At 51.1% G+C, this 12,574-nt stretch overlaps 1 protein-coding gene across 1 annotated transcript; it reads right to left on the bottom strand.

Moving 5' to 3' along the window:
* Window positions 1-7,509: 7,509 nt before the first annotated feature.
* On the bottom strand, window positions 7,510-9,700 carry LOC119321050. The gene is made up of 4 exons (XM_037594898.1): window positions 9,481-9,700; window positions 9,216-9,397; window positions 8,501-8,780; window positions 7,510-8,117 (listed from the first exon to the last, which is right to left on the bottom strand). Exons 1-4 carry the CDS (start codon window positions 9,698-9,700, stop codon window positions 7,510-7,512), a joined length of 1,290 nt encoding a protein of 429 aa, XP_037450795.1.
* Between the last annotated feature and the right edge of the window lie 2,874 nt (window positions 9,701-12,574).

The raw sequence follows: 12,574 nt of genomic DNA, 5'->3' as shown, positions 1-12,574 counted from the left end.
AAAGAATTTCTAGACTCAACATCGACCAGTTTGGCTTGGAGAACCTACAGGCAGTCCTGCTCTGATGCCAACGCTGTCAGGGCCCCGACTCGATGTCACATCGATCTAGCTGGTAACACCTCATATCACTTTGCGGCCTCACGCACGGTATCCCCACGGGTGTCGTCTTACCTTTTCCTGGGACCGTTTGCGCCTTTTGGCTCGCGTATATGAAAGTGTCGCTAGCATCCATATGATAAAGAGCCCGGGCTGACATGACTAGTCGTAAACCCAAAGTGGCACAGACTTACAGGGACAGGCATCCATGACCCAGCTTCGAACGTGTCGGTCATCAGCAAGTGGGTCCGGGCTGTAGCACTGGGCTAGCAGGACTCCGGTAAACCGGGCTGTAGCGGGCTAACAGGACTCCGGTACTCAAAGCGTGACATTTCCCCGAAGGGACAGACACAGGAACGAAGAAGGACACACGCCGGCCAGCCTAAGTGTTCCAGAGCAGTAGCAAGCTACCATGGCTCAGCGGTAACACTAGGAGACATTTCCCGGTAAGAGAGGCTACTAAAGATAAACAACTAGATAGTCAGATCCCACACATACCAAGCATTTCAATCATACACACAATATGCTCGATATGTGCAAATACAACGAAGCATCACAACATGACTCTACGACGCAAGTACTTTATTTAAGGCTCAGGGAGCCATACATAACATACACAAAGGTACGGGTCTCACGACCCAACATTCAAGTCATACAGTCATACAAACCAACAGCGGAAGTAACTTGTCTGAGTATAGACAACTAGTAAAATAAAAGAGGCTTGGAAAGCCTAGCTATACTACGTGGTCCTTCACAAACTCAGGGTCACCACCTGGGTCTTTAGCCTACTCGTTGATGTCAATGTCTACATAGAACCCATCAGAAGGGGTTGCAGCGTCTTCTGAAAATGTAAATTATAGCAACATGAGTACAAAGGTACTCAGCAAGACTTACATCAGATCCTACATACATGCATATTATCAAGAAGAGTTGGTGGAGTTATTGCAGCAAGCCAGCTTTGACTCTTGGCTAGGCTATCCTACGATACTTCAACTTGAAATGGTTTTGCGCACACGAGTCCACTACTCACCACTTCAATACACTACCGAGGATCCACCTCCGTCTCCCTACGGAAGAGCCATCCTCGGCACTCACACTTATCTTGAGGCTTTTAGTGGTTTCCATTTACTTGTCTATGAACTGTATAGGCAACCAAGTAGTCCTTTACCGCGGACGCGGCTATTCGAATAGATCATGTTAACCCTGCAGGGGTGTACTTCTTCGTACATGTTTCCACCACTTAGCGTCTGCACACGACATGTGCTCGGCAGACTTCAAGCGAAAGCCGACGTGGGTGTAGACCACGACCTACCTAAACACTTAAGCCTCTAGTCCAGGTTTATCGCCTATTCAGGTTCCATCCGCAGGGAGTCCGGCCGAGGTTTCCCATACGGCCCCGAACGATGTGAACAGGGTTCCCGAGATACCTAACGGGTATTCGGTACACCGTGCCACGTACCTACCGCATCACAGCCCACCCCTACGGTCAGCGTTGTCCACGGCCTCCAGTAGGCTACAAACACCAGAAACTACTTGCAACTCCTGGACAGAGAGCTAGGGTGAATAAGAAGTCGAGCGGGGTCATATTTCAGGGCCCAATGCATGGTAGTAGCTGTATCTTAAATCACGCATACAGATCTCAGTGCTTAAGGTCGGCTTCAATGAAACAACCCACCATGTACTCCTACATGGCCTCTCATCGATACCTTTACCAAATCGTGTTCACCATACCACTCTTATTACCGACATAATCATTTCACTCTAGCCCATCACCCAGATGAACCAGACCTGACACGACTCTAAGCATAGCAGGCATAGCAAGGTAGGAACAACACATACATATGGCTCAATCAACTCCTACACATGCTAGTGGGTTTCATCTAGTTACTGTGGCAATGACAGGTCATGCAGAGGAAATGGGTTCAACTACCGTAGCACACAGCAGTTTGAATCGCGTTGTCTTAATGCAGTAAAAGAGAGCAGGAGCGAGAACATGGGATTGTATCGATATGATCAAATGGTTGGTTGCTTGCCTGATGGTTCGATGCACGGATACGGTTCTTCGTTAGGGTAGTCACGGTACTCCTCGGGGACAGATCCTGTCGTAAAGGATAACGATACACAGGCATCACCAAACAATGTGCAACAATATGATGCATGCATGAAACATGGCAATATGAGTGTGTTGGGCTAATGCAACTAAAGCTAGAAGGGTTTGAACAAATTTGAATCAAAGATTCAAATTTCAATTTCAAATATGGCCTTTTAAAGTGCTTTTCCTTGTTCTGATTAAAACATCCATTTAACTTGTTGGATCATGCATGAAAATAGTACAGATGGATAGATTGGATTTTTCTGATCATTTTTCATATATAATTTGTCCAATTGGAGTTACAGAATAAAAGTTATGAATTTTTGAAGTTTAATTAATATTCTGGAATTTCCTGATTTAATTTAAATCCAGAAATATCATTTACTGCGTCAGCCTGATGTCACAGTGACATCAGCAGGTCAACAGGGCTGGCTCGGGTCAAACCTGACGTGTGGGGTCCACACGTCAGTGACACAGGGGCTAATCCCGTGTTGACCCGGGCTGGTTAGCTTTGACTAAGCCCTGGGGCCCACTTGTCAGCGTCAGTAGGTGGTGGTTTAGTGGCTAATTAACTAGGCCATGTCAGCTCGCCGGAGTTCTGGCCGGCGGCGACCATCAGTGCGGCGGCGATAGTGGTTTTGGTCGTTTCGGCCACCAAATGAACCGCGGAGGCCACCGGAGTGAAGCTGAGGACGACCCGCGGCTCTTGGCGGAGTCCGTTGGGGTCGGGGTGGCCGGAGTCGACGGCGGCGAGCTCGGCTGCGGCGGCCGGGGTTCGGTCGTGCACGGGAACGGTGTTGCAGAGTGTTAGGGGGGGTGTTGTAGCGTGCTACGTGCTCCTAGTGAGATGTGGAGCACGATGGCGTGCTCGGTTGGGCGCTACGGCGATCGTGGCCACGACGGCGACATCGCCGGCGGCGTGAAGCTTTCGGCCGCGGTGGGGCTAGGGCCTAGGGGTCGGGAGAGAGCAGGGGAGAAGGGGGAAACGGTGGCGTAGCTCACCGCGGTTGCAGTGGGCGTCGAAGCGGGCTCGGGGACGCGTCGGAGACGACGAATTTGACGGCGACGGTGGTCGGAGTCCGAAGAGGGGAACGGCGACGTGGCGGCGATGCAGGGCTTCCGGGGACCCGTGGAGCGGTGGGGAGGAAGAAGGAGTCGAGGCGGAGCTTCTGAGCTGGTCGGGGAAGCGAGGGGTGGTCGGAGACGGTGGCTAAGGCGAACGGCGGCGACGGTGAGCTTCGGCCGAGAGAGAGAGAGAGTGAGGGAGAGCCGGGGGAGAGTGAATGGGGTGTCGGCGAGGTCGGGGCGACGACCAGAAGACGATCCACGCGGCGCAACGGCGACCAGGGCGATGCAGAGAGGCTGGGTGGTGCGTGGCGAGCTCGGGCGCGCCATGCTCACCTCCCTGCCTGCTCTGGCGAGGGGAAGCAGCTGGCTGGCACGGGCCAGCACAGTGCTGGGCCGGCTGGGCTGGGTCGGTTGCTGGCTGGGCCGCACAGGTAAGTCTTCCCCTTTCTTTTCTGTTTTCTGTTTTTATTTAATATAACTGCAACTTTGTTGAATTAAATAAAATACCTAGGCAACTCCAAAAATCACCAAACTACTCCTGGTCCATAGTTGGATTATTTCCAACATGAAACATTTTAGTTTGGAGATATTTGAGCATTTAAATATTTTATATAATTTTAAATGCCCAAATTCAAATAGTTATTATTTAATTCAAAACCCTAGGATGGCCTAGGAAAATGTGCACCACTTTTGGCAGAGGTTCTGAACCAAGGCAAAAATGATGGGCATTTTAGAAGGGCATTTCAGGTACATTGAAAAATTATTTTAGTAAACCCTAGTTGGTTTCAGAGGGGACTGGGGGTTCTGTCATCCCCATTTCAAGTTTCTGATGAATGAGTAAACATGATGCAACACTCTAATGCATAACTAGCTAGGGTGTGACACCTATAGGGTATATTATCTTTCGAAAGTCGTGCCCACGGTTATGAGGCAGATGGGAATTTGTTAATGTCCGGTTGTAGATAACTTGACACCAGATACGAATTAAAACGCATCAACCGCGTGTGTAGCCATGATGGTCTCTTTACGGCGGAGTCCGGGAAGTGAACACGGTTTTGGGTTATGTTTGACGTAAGTAGGAGTTCAGGATCAATTCTTGATCATTGCTAGTTCACGACCGTTCCATTTGCTCTCTTCTTGCTCTTATTTGCGTATGTTGGCCACCATATATGCTTAGTCGCTGCTGCAACCTCACCTCATTACCACTTCCTACCCATAAGCTTAAATAGTCTTGATCTCGCGGGTTTTGAGATTGCTGAGTCCTCGTGACTCACCAGATACTATCACAACAGTTGCAGGTGCCGACGATACCAGTGCAGATGATGCAACCGAGCTCAGATGGGAGCTCAACGAAGATCTTGGTCGTTGCTATGTTCCGTTTCATGTTGATCAGTAGTGGAGCCCAGTTGGGACGATCGGGGACCTAGCAGTTGGGTTATCTTCTTTTCTTTTGGCTTCGTCCGTAGTCGGACTATGTGTGTACTCTAAAGGATGTATGAATTATATGTTCACTGTGTGAAGTGGCGATTGTAAGCCAACTCTTTATCCCATTCTTGTTCATTACATGGGATTGTGTGACGATGACCATTCTTGCGACAAAACCACAATGCGGTTATGCCTCTAAGTCGTGCTTCGACACGTGGGAGATATAGCCGCATCGTGGGTGTTACACGGTCCCACCGAAATTGCCTAATAGTCACATTATGTACTGAATCGGTCCGACCGAGTTTTGTGATTTGGTCCCACCGAGTTTGGTATATTGTGTGTAATGGTTAGAGTTTGTGTGCAGTCTATATATACTCCTCCACCCTCTCCTCATTCATGGGGAAAAGCCATCAGAACGTGCCTACACTTCCAGCATTCATTTTCTGAGAGAGAGCCACCTACTCATGTGTGGAGACCAAGATATTCCATTCCTACCATATGAATCTTGATCTCTAGCCTTCCCCAAGTTGCTTTCCACTCAAATCAGCTTTCCACCAAATCCAATCCTATGAGAGTGAGTTGAGTGTTGGGGAGACTGTCATTTGAAGCACAAGAGCAAGGAGTTCATCATCAACTCACCATCTATTACCTTTTGGAGAGTGGTGTCTCCTAGATTTATTAGGTGTCACTTGGGAGCCTCCGACAAGATTGTGGAGTTGAACCAAGGAGTTTGTAAGGGTAAGTAGATCGCCTACTTTGTGAAGATCTACCCTAGTGAGGCAAGTCCTTCGTGGGCGATGGCCATGGTGGGATGGACAAGGTTGCTTCTTCGTGGACCCTTCGTGGGTGGAGCCGTCCGTGGACTCACGCAGTCGTTACCCTTTGTGGGTTGATGTCTCCATCAATGTGGAAGTACTATAGCATCACCTATAGGAACCACGCCAAAAACATCCGTGTCTCCTATTGCGTTTGCACTCTCCAAACCTATCCCTTTACATTCTTGCAAGTTACATGCTTTACTTTTCGCTGCTCATATACTCTTTGCATGCTTGCTTGAATTGTGTTAAGATTGCTTGACTTGTGCTAAGTTGTTAAAATCTGCCAAGAACTAAAATTGGCAAAAGGTTAAGTTTTTATTTGGTCAAGTAGTCTAATCACCCCCCCCCCCTCTAGACATACTTTTGATCCTACAATACTGCATCGTTTTTTTTTGAATGCTAGTTCAGGGGCTACTGAGGGAGTCCTGGATTAGGGGGTCCTCGGGTGTACGGGCTACTGAATGTGGGCCGGACTGATGGGTCGTGAAGATACAAAGCAGAAGGCTTTCCCCCGTGTCCGGGTAGGACTCCTCTATGCGTGGATAGCAAGATTGGTGTCCGAATATGTAAATTTCCTTCTCCCACAAACCGACTCTGTACAACCCTAGGCCCCTCCGGTGTGTATATAAACCGGAGGGTTTAGTCTATAGTGGCTATCAGAATTTACATAGGATGGACAGCTAGGGTTTACCGATTACGTTCTCGAGGTAGATCGAATCTTGTAACCCCTATACCTATCAAAGACAATCAAGCATGACGTAGAGTTTTACCTCCATTAAGAGGGTCTGAACCTGGGTAAACATCGTGTCCCCTTTGTCCTTTGTTACCTTCGATCCCCAGACGCGCAGTTCGGGACCCCCTACCCGAGATCGGCCAGTTTTGACACTCACACATGTGCTGTCATAGAAGTGTTCCATGACATTACCAAAATATTCATCACGGAAGTGTCCACTTCCATGACGATAAATCGTGTGTCATAGAAGTGCTTTTGGCAAGGGTGACCGACACATGACATCCACCGTAATGGGTCATTGCTAAGCTATTGGGGTCCGATTTGGATCCGACAACCCGTTAATAGCCCGGACAAATGGGGGTTTTCCACGTGTAAAATTCTCAATGGCTAGAGGAACCACGTGTTGGCTCACCGTTGGGACAGATGGCATCCACTCATTGGACCGAAGGCGCCTATGATACGTCGACACGTGGCACGACCCAACAGAGGCCCATTCCAGTGAAAAGGCTGACCCATTTGACTTGCTCAAAAGGTAGCGGGCCGTCCCACGGAAAGCCCGTTAATGGCCTGTTTGCATATAGCCCATTTACAACCCATTATGGCCTACCGGAATTTGGCCCAGCAGCGTCATCTGGGCCGTCCAATATGATTCCAGCCCATTGTAACTCCCGGCCCATGTATGGCCCATGACGTCTTTCGGCCCATATGAGGACCTTTGTAACTCTTGGCCCATTAACGCCCCATGGTGAAACTGGCCCGTAATGAATAGTGTATCGCTTTATACCCATTAACGGCCCATTATTCCATTGGGCCATTTCCAGCCCGTGTTCTCAGGCCAACTCCAGCGCACTACCCCAAACGGACGTCTATTTTTCCTGGATTCTGTCCATTTGGGTTGGGCAACGGGGTCGTGTCTGGGACTTTCCTTGGATGCAGTGGCCGTGCAACCAACGTGCGGACGCATCCTTTGGCCCCATCCTGTCTGCCTCCATTTTCAAATGCCACCTTTTGAAAATAGCACACCCTAGTTCAGGCCAGCGACCCTAGTTCATGCCAGCAACAGAGCCAGAGGCCTATGTCCTCACCGACAACACAGCCAGCGGCCTACATGTCCTTGCCGGCAACACAGCCGGCCTACAGAATGAAAAGTTTTGTCGCCGGCAACACAACTAGTGGCCGGCAACATAGCCAACCTCCAAAATGAATGTGTGTCTTACCAGCACATAGCCAGTTGCCGGCACCCAGGCCAGCCTCCAAAAAAGAACGGTCACGACCAATCAGACGGCGTAGTTCAGGCCGTCAGCATTGAATATCTCCTTCTGCCTGGCCTCGAACCAGCTCCTCGTCTTCTCGCTCATCTTGGTCAAGTCCACGCTCATGATCGCAAGGGCCACCTCCTTTGCTTTGGTTGCGGCATTGGTGGCCTCAATGTCGAGCTGCCTCTGCCTGGCCGTGACATTGGCAGCCTCAATTTCGAGCTGCCTTTGCCGATCCGCCTCCTCCATGTCGATCTTCCTCTTCTTGGCCGCCTCCTCCTTCTCAAGCTTCTTCCTTTGAAGCTCTAGGTATAGCTTCATTTGCTCCTCCTTGCTTTGATGCTTTTTCTCGTCCCTCACATCCTTTTGAGACATCATGCTGTGCAAAGTCTCATGCAAGGCCATGGATGACGCATCCACCTTGGAGTTGGTCTTGCCCCTCGGCCTCTTTAACGCCTCACCATCTCCACCTCCAACAAATGCGGCCGCCTTCTTGCCTCTCTTCCTTTGAAGTTCACGATATTGATCTTTGTACTTTGGGCAATTGTTGATGAGCGTCCAACAATGCGTTGGAGTGAATGGTTTGTCATTGTGTCGGGCCTTTAATGCTTCCAAAGATTGAAATGCCTACACCACATGATCAACAACAATTGAACATGCAAACATATACAAGGTCGAAGTCTCATGGCCGTAGCAAAGAAAGAACTAGGATGAGGAGAGCATACCAAGTCCCCAATGCCGAGACCACTCACGGGCCATGCTTCAACGCTCTCAAGTGCGGCACAACACTTGTTGCACTCTTGTTGGATGAACAACCACCTCTTTTGTATCGAGGTGATGCCACGGTTGCTCGTTATTTGGTAGGGCTCAAACATCTGTCTTTTATAGAATGTTTTGTGGACTCTCGTCCAAGAAACAAGGCCCTTTTGTTGCGCGCTGGTTCTCGAATCTTGGCTAATCTCCATCCAACATTGGCAAATCAACTTGTCCTCGTCTTCTGAATATGAATCCATGCGAATGCTCTTCTTCCTCTTTTGTGTTACTGCTCTTTGTGTGAGCTCGTCAATGAACAATGGCCCGCCCGAAATATCAATATCAATGCCATCTTCTTCATCACCATCACCTTCGCAATAGATGTCATCTTCTTCATGCCACGAGTCACAATGGTCGTAGTCGGCATGGTCGTGGGCCTCTTCATCCGCAACATACTGGGCGCGGCCATCCTGACTTTGGGTCTCGTCGGGATCGTAGGCAACGCCATGCCCACCCTCATAGATCACTTGCTCCATGAACTGGTTGTAGAAGGGGTCGTCGACCATTGGCGTTGGTGTTGCCATTTCATCGAACAGGACGCGGGGCGACGGCATGGTGCCTGTAAATGGTGGCCGTTCTTGCTTTCTTTGCATCTCCACGGACGGTCGGTTGCCGCTGCCGGACCCTGGTGTGACGTTGAGGTCAATGACGGCCGAGGGGTGCGGGGTGGATGGCTCGATAACGCCAACGTCCGGCGAGCCCGAAAAACGGGTGTGTCCATCATGCCTTGGTGGGGGAAAGCCGTGCGACATAGGTGTGGTCCGCGACATCGGTGATGAGCAATGCTGAGGCCTGGTGACCGACGAGCTTGTGCTCGCCGGGCCGACAGCCACACCAGAGAAACCCACCGGACGGCAAAGGCCCAGCATTAGGAGGGTGTGCGCTTTGTTGATGATGGCCTCCTTCTCGTCGACCTCGGCCTTACGCCGCGCGACCTCCACCGCATCACGCTCGGCGGCGAACTTGGCCGCGGCGGTCTTGCCCTTGACAGTCGCCCTCCAGTTCCTCCTCTTTGCCGACTCTGTGTCCATCTTGGCGAGCTCCTCCGGTGTGCACTCCGATCGTGGCTTCCTTGCACCCTTGGCCGCCTTCTTCACCTTTGCGGGTGGGTCGATGGCCAGGCCGCCGGAATTCGGCGGGGCATCGACATGGACGGGAGAGGGTGGGGGGACATGGGAGGATTTGGGGGGAAATGACGCCAAATGGGGTGCGGGGTTTTTTGCTTTGTGCCACCGATGGACGGGCCATGGGAGGACATGCGCGCGCGTCCCGCCTGTCCGCGCGCTGTCCGTTTCACCCCAAAAGTGGTGCAAAGTTGGGCCGGGGATGGGTCGAAAGCGGACAGAAACCAGGCAAAAGTCCATTTGTGCCCGCGCGCTGGGCCGTCTGGTTTGTCCATTTTTCCCCAAAAGGACGCACCCGGACAGGATGAGATCGCACGCTGGAGTTGGCCTCAGGGCCCACCTACTGTTGGTCTCATTTCCAGCATTCGGTTACTTACGGCCCATTACTAGCCTTTTCTACTTGTGGGCCAAATTCAGCCCGTGGTTACAGTGGGACCGTTTGTGGCCCGTTAATCCCTTGGGTCATTTTCATATCGTCATCAAATATGGCCCATTAACAACGGCCCGTTACGGTCGGCCCATGAACGGATGATTCCATCGCTAGCCCGTTTACGGCCCATAATGCAGTCTGTTATTGGACCATGTTTAGCGAATCGATCATACGGCTCGTAGAAGGCCCATTGATGCTACGGCCCATAGAAGGCTGCCGGATTTCGGGTTCCGCAAATCCTTGAGAGGTTCAAACTCTGGGGTGCATGCGAAGTCTCACTCTCCCCAGCCTGCCTACTCGCCGATCTCACAACCTAGTGTGTCGAGCTCGAAGGAAATGGGACACAACAATTTACCCAGGTTCGGGCCACCTTGTGGTGTAAAACCCTACTCCTGCTTTGTGGTGGATTTGCCTTGAGGGGCCGAGGAAGAACTAGTACACTGGAGAACAACCTCAGGAGGTGTGTTTTTGGGCTTAAGTGAGCTGGTGAGCTGGTGAGGGTGGAATGGTTCCGATCCCCCTCTATTGTGATGGCTAGGTCCTATTTATAGTGGCCTTGGTACTCTTCCCAAATGGAGGTGGGAAGGGATCCCACAACGGCCAAATTTGAAGGGAGATAACAAGTACATCCTATCCTGACTAAAGTGATCTTCACCTGCAAAAGCCTCTGGTTGTGACGCTGCGGTGGGCTCGACAATGACCTCCGTTGTGCCGTCCTGGCGGTCTTAGTCTTGTTGCACGAGAATGGAAACCTTTGGTTGCTTCCTCGGGACTCTGCACCTGCTGCTTGCCTCCTTTGCACCAAAGAGGAAACTGGTACACTATGCCCGCTGGCGCCCGCCTGGCATCGATCGTCATGGATCACGCCACCTGAACCGCGTGAGGTGAGCCTTGCATAGAAATCTCCACTCCTCAGGAGCCAGCCTGAGGAGGCTGATCCCCTTGGAGGTCTTTGTGTCGTCCACCTCGTGAGGCTTGGTCCCTCGCGAGGGTCTTGGGTTGTCGATGTTGAAAGTGGGCCATACCAGTGTTGGGGAACGTTGCAGAAAAAAAAAAATTCCTACTCGTTTCACCAAGATCATCTAGGAGTTCATCTAGCAACGAGTGATTAGATGCATCTACATACCTTTGTAGATCGCGAGCGGAAGCGTTCAAAAGAACGGTGATGATGTAGTCGTACTCGACGTGATCCAAATCGCCGATGACCAGCGCCGAACGGACGGCACCTCCGCGTTCAACACACATACGGAACAGCCACGTCTCCTCCTTCTTGATCCAGCAAGGGAGGGAGGAGAGGTTGAGGGAGATGGCACCAGCAGCAGCACGACGGCGTGGTGTTGATGGAGCTGCAGTACTCCGGCAGAGCTTCGCTAAGCACTATGGAGGTGGAGGAGGTGTTGGAGAGGGAGAAGGAGGCAACCAAAGGCCAGGGCGTTCAGGTATGAAGTCCCTCCTCTCCCCCACTATATATAGGAGGGCCAAGGGGGGGTGGCCGGCCCTAGGAGATCCAATCTCCTAGGCGATGCGGCGGCCAAGGGGGGTTTCCCTCCCCCCAAGGCACCTAGGAGGTGCCTTCCCCTCCTAGGACTCTTTCCCCCTTATGCCCTAGGCGCATGGGCCTATGTGGGGCTGGTGCCCTTGGCCCATGTAGGCCAAGGAGCACCCCCTACAGCCCATGTGGCCCCCCGGGACAGGTGGACCCACCCGGTGGACCCCCGGGACCCTTCCGGTGGTCCCGGTACAATACCGATAACCCCGAAACTTGTCCCGATGCCCGAAACAGGACTTCCCATATATAAATCTTTACCTCCGGACCATTCCGGAACTCCTCGTGACGTCTGGCATCTCATCCGGGACTCCGAACAACATTCGGGTTACTGCATATACATATCCCTACAACCCTAGCGTAACTGAACCTTAAGTGTGTAGACCCTACGGGTTCGGGAGACAAGCAGACATGACCGAGACGACTCTCCGGTCAATAACCAACAGCGGGATCTAGATACCCATGTTGGCTCCCACATGCTCCACGATGATCTCATCGGATGAACCACGATGTCGAGGATTCTATCAACCCCGTACGCTATTCCCTTTGTCTATCGATATGTTACTTGCCCGAGATTCGATCGTCGGTATCCCAATACCTCGTTCAATCTCGTTACCGGCAAGTCACTTTACTCGTACCGTAATGCATGATCCCGTGACCAGACACTTGGTCACTCTGAGCTCATTATGATGATGCATTACTGAGTGGGCCCAGTGATACCTCTCCGTCATACGGAGTGACAAATCCTAGTCTTGATCCATGTCACCCAACAGACACTTTCGGAGATACCCGTAGTCTACCTTTATAGTCACCCAGTTATGTTGTGACGTTTGGCATACCCAAAGCACTCCTACGGTATCCGGGAGTTACATGATCTCATGGTCTAAGGAAAAGATACTTGACATTGGAAAACTCTAGCAAACGAACTATACGATCTTGTGCTATGTTTAGGATTGGGTCTTGTCCATCACATCATTCTCCTAATGATGTGATCTCGTTATCAATGACATCCAGTGTCCATAGTCAGGAAACCATGACTATCTGTTGATCAACGAGCTAGTCAACTAGAGGCTCACTAGGGACATGTTGATGTCTGTTATTCACACATGTATTACGATTTCCGGATAACACAATTATAGCATGAATAAAGACAATTATCATGAACAAGGAAAT

The sequence above is a fragment of the Triticum dicoccoides genome, chromosome 6B, assembly GCF_002162155.2.
Source record: "Triticum dicoccoides isolate Atlit2015 ecotype Zavitan chromosome 6B, WEW_v2.0, whole genome shotgun sequence".
Classification (NCBI taxonomy): domain Eukaryota; kingdom Viridiplantae; phylum Streptophyta; class Magnoliopsida; order Poales; family Poaceae; genus Triticum; species Triticum dicoccoides.
This window is presented reverse-complemented; position numbering and strand designations above follow the sequence as displayed.

Coding starts and splice junctions, on each gene's coding strand:
- LOC119321050 (XM_037594898.1), bottom strand. CDS start 9,700: ATGGACAAACCAGACGGCCCAGCGCGCGGGCACAAATGGACTTTTGCC. Junction 8,781..9,215: donor TCGCGCGGCGTAAGGCCGAG/GTCGACGAGAAG, acceptor TTCTACAACCAG/TTCATGGAGCAAGTGATCTA. Junction 8,118..8,500: donor GAGGAAGAAGAGCATTCGCA/TGGATTCATATT, acceptor ATCATGTGGTGT/AGGCATTTCAATCTTTGGAA.